The sequence below is a fragment of the Gracilinanus agilis genome, chromosome 6 (assembly GCF_016433145.1).
Source record: "Gracilinanus agilis isolate LMUSP501 chromosome 6, AgileGrace, whole genome shotgun sequence".
Lineage (NCBI taxonomy): Eukaryota > Metazoa > Chordata > Mammalia > Didelphimorphia > Didelphidae > Gracilinanus > Gracilinanus agilis.
In genome coordinates this window covers 96,976,199-96,990,922 of record NC_058135.1, presented here as the reverse complement: position 1 = coordinate 96,990,922, position 14,724 = coordinate 96,976,199, and the positions used below count along the sequence as shown (strand labels likewise).

The following is a 14,724-nucleotide window of genomic DNA, read 5'->3' as shown; positions in this document are numbered from 1 at the left end:
ACCAATTATTCTCAAATTGTCTCTTCTAGACCGGTTTTCTTGGTCTGTCACTCTCTCATTGAGATATTTCATGTTTCCTTCTATTTTTTCAGTCTTTTGACTTTGTTTTATTTGTTCTTGTTGTCTTGAGAGATCATTAGCTTCCAGTTGCTCAATTCTAGCCTTTAGGGATTGATTTTTGGCCTTAATCTTCTGGTTTTCGGCCATAATCTTCTGGTATTCGACCATAATTTTCTGGTATTCCTTTTCAATCTGGTCATTTCTGGTGTTCAATTTGCTTATCAGTTCATTTGGTTTCTGAGCCTCACTTTCCAGTTGCAAGATTCTACCTTTTAAACTGTTATTTTCTTGCCAGATCTCTTCCATTTTCCTCAAAATCTCAGTTTTGAACTCTTCCATAGCTTGTGAGGAGTTTTCCTTATTTGAGGAGGGTCTGGATGCTTGTTTGTTCTCCTCCTCTGTTTGCTCGGTTGTCTGGATTTTCTCTGTGTAAAAGCTGTCGAGTGTTAAAGACTTCTTTTTCTTGTTATTATTATTCTTTCTCTTCTGAACTTCCTGTGACTGAGTAGCCATCATTAGCCCAGCAGCTTCTCAGATTTATCCTCGCGCTCAGTGTCTGTTCCTGGTCTATTGGTTCCTGTGGTCTGAGTTCTGGTTTTTTCCAAGGTCAAGCCCCCTGGTGGACCCCCTTGCTTGATCCTCTGCAGGAGGTTCCTTTACAAGTCTCAGGGCGCTGCTTCCACAGTCGTATACCCGTCTGCACTGGTTCCCCACTCAGGTTTTCAGAGCTTTAGTTCCTGGCTGTGTCTGCCTCCACCCACGCCTGCGCCCAGCGTCCACTCTCTGCTCCCGCGCTCAGATTTCGCGTGCGTTTTTTGACTTAATGGGGTCCTAAGTTTTGCTGCTCTCAGGAACAGGTCCCGGAGCTGCTGATGACTCGATGGGTGCCCCAAACTTGCTCTATTTCTTTTTAGCTGGGTTCGGAGCTATAGATGAGTGTGGAGGGGGTGGGGGTGGGGCGGTTGCTCAGCCCGTGATTAAGTGAGACCCCTTTATAGCCTGGAAATGTCTCGATTCCACGTACCTTCCACGCTGTGCCCTGTTGTGGGGTTCCTCCGTTCGTCTGGACTTGTTTTTATGTCCCCTTGAGGAGTTTTGTGTGTTTTGGTCAGGAGAGGTTAAGAGCTGCTTCTTACTCTGCCGCCATCTTAACCTGGAAGTTCTCTTGCTCTCCTATTTACTTTTTAACCTAAGAAAATTGTAGACTCTCCCGGACAGAAGGAGCCTCAGTGGCCCCCTGGTCCATGCTGTATCTGTGAAAAATAATTAACAAACGGTCCTCCAGTCCTTGCTAAGACTTCCTGAAGGTACACCGCCTTAGGAAGCAGTCCATTCTCCTTCTGATTACCTTTAATTGGTGTTACTTTACATTAAGACTAAATTTCTCTACAGATTCTACCCATTTTCTGAGATCTGCTGCTCTCTGGGGTCACCTATTATGAATCTGGTCCCTTTCTCACAATAGCTCTTTAAATACTCAAGTTTACCACCATGTCCCCACCACACCATCTCTTCTCCAGGCTAAACATTCCTAGTTCCTTTGGCTGATACCTATATTTCTTGCTTTTAAGGCTATTTAACCATCCTGGCTACCTTCTTCTGGATTGCTCTATAATTCTTGTTGCCCTACAGGTTAGCAAGACCTTTTCTATAATGTGATGCACAGATCCAAACCCAGTATTCTATATGAAGTCTCACTGGGGGGCAGAGTACAATGGGATTGCTTTTTAGTCTTGAGCACCTCACTGTATGTCTTCTGAGAAGTACCAGAGTCAATTGTTCTTTTTTCTAACGCCATCTTCTATGTAAAGTAATTAAAAAGGAACCCTTGTATTCTAGCAATAGTCATTGAATGTAATTTTTAAAAAGGCCAACCTGTAGTTTTATTTAAATTTTAGTAAATACCCAGGTGTCTCTTTAGACTGACAAATGATAATAAAGATAATAAATTTTCTTTAAACAAAGCTAGAAAATCTTAGTTAATGAAAAACAAGGTATGAATGCATAGGATTGTGCTGGATATTTGTTCTTTATTAATTTTCAGATAATTCTGAGGAAAAGGAATTTTGTAGTAGATTCTTCCTGACCTTTTTGTTTCAGCCTACAGTTATGAACAATGGGGAGTTGCACTCAGCCCAAGGAGGGTAGCTATTATTTATTTATAAGGATATGATGTGCAATCCACTGACCTTTGAGCCACTTGTCTGCAGCTGTCAACATGGCATCCCGCTGCTCCTTATAGAAGGCTATCACCCTAGAAGCCAAAAGCCAATAAGAAAAAGTCAGAACATTCTTGGAAAAGGTTACAGAGGCTAACAGGCCTCTAGAGTACAATTGATGAGAAATTGCTCTGGGTTTCAGGTTTTACCAAAGCATACAGTGCTTCGTAAAAGAAGATAATAGATCTATTTGTCTATGGAATGGCCCCAAAACAATGAAGGGAAATGTAAAAATGCAGACCCTAAAAATAAGGTCACAGTTGGAGCAGCAGAATCAATCACTCATATGGGAATGAGGGAAACTAGATTATATTTTCAGGCCCATCACTAGTGACATGGGTGACTTAGAAACTGGGTCTATGCAAACAAAGTAATTCATTTGATTTGCATAATTGCCTTGCTTATTCAGACAGTATGCCTCCTTAGCCCACTATCTCCAGGTTGCTTTTGTCTAAATTTCTGTGCATGTAGCACTCACAACCAAAAAAGAGCATGCTCCCAAATTCTTAATGACATTTTAAGTTATTAAAGCTGTATCTATTGCATTCCCAAGGGTGAGAATCCATTATTCTCTGCATGAGTTTTCAGTTAAGTATGAGAAAAACTGCCTTCAATGCTGTTTCTAGAACATATATGTACACATACATATATGTTATAAAAATTATTATATACATGCATTATCTATATAATATACACATATATAAAACTGACACTTTTTAAAAGCTTTTATGATCTTACTATGACAAGCAGTACGGTGTAGTAGATTGAGGAAGTCAGGAAGACTTGAATCAAGTCTACCTTCTGACATACACTTGCTGTGTGACTCGAGGCAAGTTATTTAAGCTTTTGGTGCCCCAGGAAAGTTTCTAAGACTATGAGTTACAGAGGAGGTGCTAATATGCATCAGAGGAAAGTATTTCCATACCAGGAATTCTTCACACTGAAAAATTTACAAGTCTAGATAAAAAAAACATGCAACGACCCACTCCCCCCAAAAGTGTGGCAGTGTTTTAGTAGTATCTTAAAAAAAATTTTAACCTTTATCTTCCATCTTAGAATCAATACTGTGTATTGGTTTCAAAGCAGAGGAGCAGAAAAGGCTGGGCAATGGGGATTGAGTGACTTTCCCAGGATCATACAGCCAAGAAGTGTTAAGTCAAATTTGAACCTAAGACCTCCCATCTCCAGGCCTAGCTATCAATCCCTGGAGCCACCCAGCTGCCCCTGCCAGTAGCATCTTAATAAGATCAAGTGATAGGAAATGTCATGGAAATGAACTTCTACTTCATTACTAAGGTCTGCATTATTTTGGCTGCCCTGTATACATACAAAAGGAATATACAAAACACATACACACACAAAGGAAGGACAACAGTAATAACTTCCATAGAGAGGTGCTGAATGACATAAAAATCTGAGGCGCTTTTCACCCCAACACCCACAATAGGAGCATCTGTCCAACACCCATTAAAACCATCCCACAGGTGGAAGGGTCGGTCTCGTTACAAGGGCTAAGCCCCTACGAACCTCTCCACAAAGGTTTCTGTACCTGTCTACGTGCTTCAGGAAGCCCTCTTCTCCCCACTGTTGCAGCAGCTGGGCTATCAGCAGCTAAAAGAGAAAAAATGATTGTCAGGGTCACAGTTCATTGCCTAAGGCACACAGCAGTTGCTTAATAAATGTGTATTGACTGACTAAAATTTGCCTATTCCCCACTGCTAAAGGATGCTGACATTTGTTTCATACTGGTTCAATGTAAAAGTAGAGGGTGGCTGCGCATCGTCTTTAGTGAGCTCTGGTTCTGAACGCTCTCAGATCCACACTGCCCTGAATGGAGCCCGCCAGAGCTGTCCAAGCCTGGAGTTTAACACTGAATCAAAGCAAAGGAAGTAGCTTTGTTCTTGTTAATGTATTTATTTTGTCTTGGAAAGGGAAATTCACAGCTATATCATCTATACTTAGAAACACCACAGGATCCCTGAGAAGTTACTGATTCTGATCTCCTCATCTGGTACACCAAGAAACCAAAGCCCAGAGAGGATAGGACGCTTGCCCGAGGTCACACAGACAGTAAGGAGCAGAGCCAATATGGAAGACTCATGGCCTCAGACTCCAGATCAAGTGTTTGCTATAGCCTGGAAGTTAGAACCTTTTTTGAGATGAGGCTAAGGAACTGAAATATGTCGATGTTTGCAAACTCATTTCCTTCTTCCTTTCTCTCTCCCTCAGAACAAAAACATATAAGCTAATTAAACCACTATCTATGCTAAAACAGGAAAGTAACACTTGAGAAGAAATCACTAAAACTCCGGGCTCAGAGGAAAAAGCTATTTTTTTGGAAAGGGCCAATGTGGGACTCCTTTGATTGGCTATGCATATTTGTTATGGGGCATTTGTTTTTCTTTTTATCACTGGGAATTAGGAGGTGTTAACTGAAAAAAGCCTGAATTAAAAATAAATAAAAGCCAAATAAGATAATGAGATATTGCCTCACTTGTGCAAAATAGATTTGGAAGGGAAGGGGCTTGGAGAGCCTTTGAGGTAGAGAGGGCCACTCCATGGCTAGGAAGAGTCCCACAGCTTCCCATTTCAATTCAATAAATCTAGTGCATGTCTCCCACACAGGACTAGGTGCTAAGGAAAATGCAAACTTGTCATAGAATGCCTTCACAGAGCTCATTAGTAGTAGGATGTGACACACAATTAAGTATAAATCCAAATAATGTTAAATGCATTAGAAAAGAGCAAAACAAAATACAAATCATAGGAGGGAATTTCTGTCTTTTTTGTCTTCCTATTCAGTTGTTTCTAATTATGACTCTGTTCTAGAACTTTAATTTCTTTTCTTCTTTTCTCTGATTTTCTTGGAGCAACCAAAAATATGGTAGGTATGTGATGTTTAAGGAGAACTTCGCAGTTATCTCCTCCAACTCATATACATGAAAAGAACTCTCATTATAATGTATTTGACAAGTGGTCATTCATCCTTGTTTTGAGGATATCCAAGGAGAGGGTGCCTACCACCTCTTCTATTTTTGGATGGCTCTAGTTGTCAGGAAATATTTCTTGGTGTGAAGCCTAAATAGGTCTCTTTGTCATGTCCACCCATTGTTCCTGGTATTACTTTCTGGGACCAGATCTGAACAAATCTTTTGTGTCTCCTCTCCCCTCAAGTCTTGTGTTTTCTTCAGGTGAAACATGCTCAGTTCCTTCAAACATTCCCCACATGACATGGATTCAAGACCTATCACTATCCTGGTTGTCCTCCTGTGGCTCTTCTCCAGCCTATTACTGTCCTTCTTAAATCATGGTGGCCAGAAATGAAATTCCTAAACTTTTGTCAACAGACATATTCCTATTCCTCGGGAATGGTCTCTTGGACTCTTTCCTTGAGTAAGAACCATGGAGTCATTTTTCACTGTTGTATGGGTCATGGGGAGAGAAGTGAGATTGCTCAGTTAAGCTCATAAGGATAAGGAAAAATTACTGATTTTCAAAGTAATTTCCCCGGAGAATATCAGAAATTGACAATAATGAATAATCTAGCCGAGATGTGTGGGCTGGTCAGATTCCTCAAATTTAATTCAACAAATATCTATTTAGCAACTATTAATAAATTGATGGAAAGCTATGCCTCAAGGGCTACAGTTCATATATACATCAATCAATCAAGAAACATTTATTAAGTATTTATTATTCTGAGGGGTACCAAAAGAGGCAAAAGACAGCCCCTGCCCTCAAGAAGCTTACAATTTAATGGGAGAAATAGCAAGCAAACACATATGTATACATATATACATCTATACAAAGCAAACTATACACAGAATAAGTAGGAAATCATTGACAGAGGGAAGGCCCTGGGATTAAGAGAGTCTGGAGAAGGCTTCCTAACCTGCCCTGGCTTCCCTGTCTCAACCTGGCCTTGCACTATGGCCTTCAGTGATCATCACACTTGAGCCTGCAGAGAGTGGCTCACCTTATCCTTAGATAGGAAGAGGGAGAGTCTGAAAAGCAGCTCTGAACACCTCTATTTGAGGGAAATCATACAAAGAGGATATAGAACGGAAGAGCGCAAGAGTCTGCTAAATGTCAACAAATGTTACCCATTTTCTTTCTTTTCTTTTTCCTACCTTTATACTCTTAAAAAAAAATCCCTTGGTTATTAAACCATTCCTTCAAGGATGTGTTGACCTTAGGCAAATCACAATCTCTATGCCTCAGGCTCATCTGTAAAATGAGGAGGATAATATTTGTATTTCCAACCACATATTTATTGGCTCTTCAACAGAATTACCTTGTTATTCTGAGACTCCGTTTCCTAATCCACAGAATGGGATAAATGTCACTTGCAATACAGGGGGTTATGGTGAGCGAATTCAAACTCTTTGCAGACTCTAAAATGCTACATATCAGCTGTTACTACTGTTACTGTTGCTTTGTTTCATATATAGTATCTACCTCCTAGAACAATATTAACATATAATAGACATTAAATGATAATTTTATCAGTTTTCGCAAGTAGTGTAGCTTTGAAAATGATGTCCTAAATTGGAAGGGCTAGATGTTATTTAAGCAGATGGGTATATTTTGTAAAAATGAGGGGAAAATATGTAGGGGATACCTAAATGTTACAAAAATGGAAAACTTCCATAATATTACTTTGGAATGAAGAGAAATATGTAAATAACCTTTTCTAGTATGGTGTTAGAGGACACAGATCTGAAAACTGGGTCACAATCTATGTGTCATAAACACTATGTACCTCAGTTTCCTTATCTATAAAATGAAAGTTGAACTAGATAACCTCTAAGGTCCTTTTCAGCTGTAGATTGACAATCCTCTTGTCTCTTCAATCTACATTCTTCAGGATTGTTTTTCTCTCTAAAGGTTGTGTTTTGCTTTGTTGACCTTGAAATAGCTACAGTTATTTCCAAAGATGTCATGAAACTCAGAAAAGCCCTCAAAATAAAAATTAAGCTTAATTTCCCTTATTTAATTTATATGTAAACACACATGCACACATGCACACCTAATATGGTATTCTAAAGAGGAAAGTATGAGCATTAGTGTTTGTGATTAAATAAATAGGGAAAAGATTACAATTCTAGAACTAGTTAAGATTCAGAGACAGACAGAATCTGAAGGTACATTGCTTCAGGTTTAATTCAAAATTGTCTGTTCTCTGGTTCTTTTCTCCTTTAGATCCTATATCTTAATTAAGATCTTACAATTAATTAACTGGTCCTAGAGAAAAGACCATTTTACAATAATGGTTGGGGCTGCAATAGGACCACAGGGATCAGTTAGTCCAACCCCTTCTTTTTAAAGATAAGGAAAGAGAGTTACCATGATTAAGTGATTGACACATATGTAGCATTTGTAAAAATTTTCAAATAAGCTTTACAAAGATTATTTCTTTTGAGCTTCACAAGAACTCTGTGAAACAGGTACTTTCCATGTCATTACCTTCATTTTACAAATGAGAAAACTGAGGTTCAAGGCTATTAAATGACTTTCCCTTGGTCACATGTGGGCAAACTAGTAAATGCCAGAGGTGGGATTTCAACCCAGTTTTCATGTCTCTTCTACCTCATGTTACCCTCCTTTCCCCAAGAGCACATGGCTTATAGGAGGTAGGGAAGGTGCCAGAATCCAAATGTTCTAATGTGTGGAAGGGTCCTTCCTAGAACGCCTCCTTCCTGTCCCTACCACTCTGCTCCATTTGAAAAAAAATATTATTTTCCACACATCACATAAAAGAGATTCCATTTCGTCACCGGTACCTTACCTGTATAAAAGTGCTAGTGTGCATTGTTGAAACTTGCATGTGCAAAACTACTTTATCAATCAGAGGTTTGGGACCAGTTATAAAACCTATTCTCAACCTGTGGAAAAGAGAACAAATATCATTACACAAATGCCAAAAATATAATTTATTGCTCTTAAATTTAACTAGTTACTCAATTCATTTAGAAGGCCCATTTCAGCTCAGGGGCCACATAGTGTCTTCAAGGGTGTGGATTCTAGAAGTGTATAGCATTCTAATCATATTATTTTATTTCTCACTTAAAGAATGAATTTAAACGTAAGAATAAATTTTTAATGAATGGTTAAACTGTGACCCATATTTCTGGAAGAACTACATCAAATATATATGAAACTGAAAAATCTAGGAGTTAAAATATTCCATAGCCTGAGTTTTATCAGTTTTACTCAATGATTTGAAAACAATTAAGAGTCTTTGAAAAAGGGAGGCTCATTAAGGAAGAAAAGGTAGATATTAATAATTAGACAGAAAAGTCGGCATTTCTCAGGGCATTTTATTAAGACAAGTGGGTTATAAAATGTGCAAACTAAAATAATAACATTTTCATGGTTGACTTTTCTAAAAAAGAGAAACCAATCTAGGTTTTATAGGTCCCTTTTATTATTTCAGGGTGACTAAAAAATCAGTGCCTCAGCAAGTGTCTAGCTTCAAGGAGGCAAGAATACATGGCTGTAGCCACAGGCTTAGACCACATTAAGACTGGCTCATCAGTTTTGCTGGTGACAACAACAATAACAATCTGAATGTAATGGATGGTATTATATTATTAGAAATGACAAATATTAGAAATATAGAGAAAATAATATAGTAATAGGGAGCATTTATATAGTACCCACTATGTGTCAGACATTATCCTAAACACTTTATAAATATTATCTCACAGGAGTCTTACCTCAATTCTAGGAAGTAGGTGCTATTATCCTCATTTTACAGTTGGGGAAACACAAGTTAAGTGACTTACCCAATGTCACACAAATAATAAGTGTCTGAGGCTGATGCTCCTGATCCCAGGTCCTGGGCTCTATTCCCTGTGCCTCCTAGCTCTGGTGAGTGTATTTCCTCATTGACCATTTGCTAGGGTGAGGCCCTAAGGGCATTACTGAGAGCTGTGAATGTATGAATGTATGAAAATATTCATGGAAGCTTTGTTTATAATGGCAAAATAACTGGAAATGACACAAATGCAATGATTGGGAGAAATGGCTGAAATGAGAAATGGATTGTGATATTTGAATGTAATGGATTATATCATGTTATTAGAAATGACAAATATTGGAAATATAAAAAATATAAGGAAAACACATGAAGAGATGAAAAGAAAAGAGAATAAGAAAAATAAATACTATGATTACATTAAAAAAAAAAGCCACGCAATCAAGAGAAAAAAGTATCCAAGTAAAACAGATCTGGTGGGAACTTAAAAGTAGAGGATGTTCATATTAGCACATATATATAATTTACATCTTTTTAAATAAATTGTAAACAATGTAGATTTTGTTGTTTTACACGTAATTTTTATGCATTTATTTACTTAAATGTTTTTGTTGGTGGTGGTTACAAAGTATATAAAAAACAAAAAAGAAAGGTATGAGAGAATTCACAGTGAATGGCTTCAGATTTTGCTGTGAGGGATGAGATGAAGTTTTCAACTGAAAGACTGGGGAAAAGGATTTGAAGAGAGAAGAGAATATGTGCAATGACTTTTGTCAGATAATCAATTAGGAGGAAGTAAAAGGATTGTTTTGTTATAGTAAGATCCCAGTTGAGATTAGATAATGTGAATTTGTAGAGGATGCAGTTTTGGGATTTCTTCAAACTCTATTCAGCTACCAGTGAGTAGGAACAGAGGAGAGAGATGGTGGGAATAATATAGAATGAGAAGTCATCATAGTGTGACTAGTAACAGGATCTGGTAAGGTAACAGGGGTTTGAGAGCACAAGATAATATAGAATTGAACTAGTTAACTAATGAGTTCAGAGAAAAGTACTTCTAGGGTGGGAGTGATGGCCTGGGAAGTACTATGAGGCAGGCCTGGAGGTGAGTTAAAGAATAGATATGGAGTGGTGAGGCAGAGGGAAAGAGGGAGTGAGAAGAGGTTATGACCACACACGGGATTTCCAGATCTCTTGAAAAAGGAAATAGGATACTTGTGGGTGATGGGAAAATCAAATGTGATGGTCCCTGTGTAACTGAGGTGAAGCAGGCTTAAGTAAGTCTTGGGAACTGAGCAGGTTGAGGAAATGGGACATAAAGTGTCTGAGGAAATATCAGGGTGAAAGAGTCCCCTAGCAGGAATTGGCAAAGAAATGACCAACAAAAGGAATTCCAACATGCATATTATCTGAAAAATGATCTTACCCTGAAGAGAGAATTTTTGAGAAAGAATCTGTTCTTATGACACGACCATCAGTGTCCATAGAAAGAAATGTTGGTGCCCAAGGCTGAAAAACAAAACCAAAAGTGATTATGGATCGTACTAGACCCTAGACAACTACCTTCTTTTTAATTTTATTTTTTAGAAAAATTTTCCATGTTTACATGATTCATGTTCTTACTTTCCCCTTCACCCCAGCAAAGCACCCCCCTCCATAGCTGACACACATTTTCACTGGTTTTAATATGTGTCATCCATCAAGACCTATTTCCATATTATTGATAGTTGCATTGGTGTGGTAGTTTTGAGTCTACATCCCCAATCATGTCTGCCTCAACCCATGTGTTCAAGCAGTTGTTTTTCTTCTGTGTTTCCAATCCTGCAGTTCTTCCTCTGAATGTGGGCAGTGTTCTTTTCCATAAGTCCCTCAGAATTGTCCTGGGTCATTGCACTGCTGCTAGTACAGAAGTCCATTACATTCTATTTTACCACAGTGTATTGGTCTCTGTGTACTATGTTCTTCTGGTTCTGCTCCTTTTACTCTGCATCAATTCCTGGAGGTCTTTCCAGTTCACATGGAATTCCTCCAATTTATTATTCCTTTGAGCACAGTAGTATTCCATCACCAGCATATGCCACAATTTGTTCAGCCATTCCCCAACTGAAGGGCATACCCTCCTTTTCCAGTTTTTTGCTACCACAAAAAGCGTGGCTATAAATATTTTTGTACAAGTCTTTTCATCTATGATCTCTTTGGAGTACAAACCCAGCAATGGTATGGCTAGATCAAAGAACAGGCAGTCTTTTAGAGCTTTTTTGGCATAGTTCCAAATTGCCAGCCAGAATGGTTGGATCAGTTCACAACTCCACCAGCAATGCATTACTGTCCCAATTTTGCCACATCCCCTCCAACATTCATTACTCTCCCCTGCTGTCATTTTAGCCCATCTGATAGGTGTGAGGTGATACCTCAGAGTTGTTTTGATTTGCATTTCTCTAATTATTAGAGATTTAGAACACTTTCTCATGTGCTTATTGATAGTTTTGATTTCTTTATCTGAAAATTGCCTATTCATGTCCCTTGCCCATTTATCAATTGGGGAATGGCTTGATTTTTTTTTTTATACAATTGATTTAGCTCCTTGTATATTTGAGCAATTAGACCTCTGTCAGTTTTTTGTTATAAAGATTTTTTTCCCAGTTTGTTGTTTCCCTTCTGATTTTGGTTGCATTGTTTTTGTTTGTATAAAACCTTTTTAATTCAATATAATCAAAATTATTTATTTTACATTTTGTAATTTTTTTCTAACTCTTGCTTGGTTTAAAAATCTTTCCTTTCCCAGAGATCTGACAAGTATACTATTTTGGTTCACTTAATTTACTTATAGTTTCTTTCTTTATATTCAAGTCATTCACCCATTCTGAATTTATCTTGGTGTAGGGTGTGAGATGTTGATCTAAACCTAATCTCTCCCATACTATTTTCCAATTCTCCCAGCAGTTTTTGCCAAATATTGAGTTCTTGTCCCAAAAGCTGGGATCTTTGGGTTTATCATAGACTGTCTTGCTGACACCACTTACCCCAAGTCTATTCCACTGATCCTCCCTTCTGTCTCTTAGACAGTACCATATTGTTTTGATGACTGCTGCTTTACAGTATAGTTTAATATCTGGTACTGTTAGGCCACTCTCCTTCACGTTTTTTTTCATTATTTCCCTTGATATTCTTGATCTTTTGTTCTTCCAAAAGAACTTTGTTATAGTTTTTTCTAATTCAGTAAAAAAGTTTTTTGGTAGTTTGATAGGCATGGCACTAAAAAAGTAAATTAATTTGGGTAGAATGGTCATTTTTATTATGTTAGCTCGTCCTACCCATGAGCAATCAATGTTTTTCCAATTGTTTAGATCTAGTTTTAATTGTTTGGAAAGTGTTTTGTAGTTGTGTTCATATAATTCCTGTGTCTGTTTTGGTAGATAGACTCCTAATTATTTTATATTGTCTAGTGTGATTTTAAATGGTGTTTCTCTTTCTACCTCTTGCTGATGTGATGTGTTGGGAACATATAGAAATGCTGATGATTTATGTGCATTTATTTTGTATCCTGCAACTTTGCTAAAGTTGTTGATTATTTCAATTAGCTTTTTAGTTGATTCTCTAGGTTTTTTTAAGCAGACCATCATATCATCTTCAAAGAGTGATAGCTTATTCTCCCCATTGCCTATTTTAATACCTTCAATTTTTTTTCTTCTCTAATTGCTACTGCTAGTGTTTCTAGTACAATGTTAAATAATAGAGGTGATAATGGGCATCCTTGTTTCACTCCTGATCTTATTGGAAAGGCTTCTAATTTATCCCCATTGCATATGATGCTTGTTGATGGTTTTAGATATATACTGTTTATTATTTTTAGGAAAGGTCCTTCTATTCCTATACTTTTTAGTGTTTTCAATAGGAATGGGTGTTGTATTTTGTCAAAGGCTTTTTCAGCATCTATTGAGATAATCATGTGATTTTTCTGTTAGCTTATTGATATGGTCAGTTATGTGGATGGTTTTCCTAATGTTGAACCATCCTTGCATTCCTGGTATAAATCCCACCTGATCATGGTGGATAACCCTCTTGATCACTTGCTGGATTCTTTTTGCTAGTATTCTATTTAAGATTTTTGCATCTATGTTCATTGGGGAGATTGGTCTGTAGTTTTCTTTCTCTGTTTTTGATCTACCTGGCTTTGGAATCAGTACCATATTTGTGTAATAAAAGGAACTTTGTAGAATTCCTTCTTTTCTTATTATATCAGATGATTTGTATCATATTGGGATCAGTTGTTCTTTGAATGTTTGATAGAATTCACTTGTGAATCCATCAGGCCCTGGTGATTTTTTCTTAGGTAATTCTTTGATGGCTTGTTCAATTTCTTTTTCAGATATGGGATTATTTAAGTATTCTATTTCTTTTTTTTTTTTTAACCCTTGTACTTCGGTGTATTGTCTCATAGGTGGGAGAGTGGTAAGGGTGGGGAATGGGGGTCAAGTGACTTGCCCAGGGTCACACAGCTGGGAAGTGTCTGAGGCCGAGTTTGAACCTAGGACCTCCTGTCTCTAGGCCTGACTCTCACTCCACTGAGCTACCCAGCTGCCCCTAAGTATTCTATTTCTTCTGCTATTATTCTAGGCAATTTACAGTTTTGTAAATATTCATCCATTTCACCTTGATTGCTATATTTATTGCCATATAATTGGGCAAAATAGTTTTTAATGATTGCCTTAATTTCCTCTTCATTAGAGGTGAGGTCTCCCTTTTAATCTTTGATACTGTCAATTTAGTTTTCTTCTTTCCTCTTTTTATTAGATTTACCAGTACTTTGTCTATTTTATCTGTTTTTTCAAAATACCAGCTTCTAGACTTCCGGGTTAAGATGGCTGCAGAGTAAGAAGCAGCTCTTAACCTCTCCTGACCAAAACACACAAAACTCCTCAAGGGGACATAAAAACAAGTCCAGACGAACGGAGGAACCCCACAACAGGGCACAGCGTGGAAGGTACGTGGAATCGAGACATCTCCAGGCTAAAAAGGGCTCTCACTCACTCAATCGCGAGCTGAGCAACTGCCCCACCCCCACCCCCTCCACACTCACCTATAGCTCCGAACCCAGCTAAAAAGAAATAGAGCAAGTTTGGGGCACCCATCGAGTCATCGGCAGCTCCGGGACCTGTTCCTGAGAGCAGCAAGACTTAGGACCCCATTAAGTCAAGAACGCACGCGAAATCTGAGCGCGCGGGAGCAGAGAGTGGACGCGGGGCGCGCGCCCGCTGAGCAGAGGCTTGGGTGGAGGCAAACACAGCCAGGAACTAAAGCCTAAGTGGGGAACCAGTGCAGACGGGTATACGACTGTGGAAGCAGCGCCCTGAGACTTGTAAAGAAACCTCCAGCAGAGGATCAAGCAAGAGGGCCCACCAGGGGGCTTGACCTTGGAAAAAACTAGAACTCAGACCTCAGGAGTCAATAGATCTCAGACAGACACAGAGAGCGAGGATAAACCTGAGAAGCTGCTGGGCTAATGATGGCTAATCAGTTACAGGAAATTCAGAAGAGGAAGAATAATAACAAAAAAAAGAAGTCTTTAACACTCGACAGCTTCTACACAGAGAAAATCCAGACAACCGAGCAAACAGAGGAGGAGAACAAACAACCATCCAGACCCTCCCCAAATAAGGAAAACTCCTCACAAGCTATGGAAGA

General features: G+C 38.4%; 1 protein-coding gene across 1 annotated transcript in view; it reads right to left on the bottom strand.

Annotated features, from left to right (window-relative positions):
* AADAT (aminoadipate aminotransferase) overlaps window positions 1–14,724 on the bottom strand; it is a 63,820-nt gene that overhangs the window by 12,076 nt on the left and 37,020 nt on the right. Inside the window, exons 8-11 of the mRNA XM_044682289.1 lie at window positions 10,466–10,548; window positions 8,068–8,164; window positions 3,829–3,890; window positions 2,250–2,314 (exon numbers count right to left, since the gene is read on the bottom strand). Of these exons, the coding sequence (XP_044538224.1) occupies window positions 2,250–2,314; window positions 3,829–3,890; window positions 8,068–8,164; window positions 10,466–10,548 (307 nt within the window). The remainder of the gene's footprint in view (window positions 1–2,249; window positions 2,315–3,828; window positions 3,891–8,067; window positions 8,165–10,465; window positions 10,549–14,724) is intronic.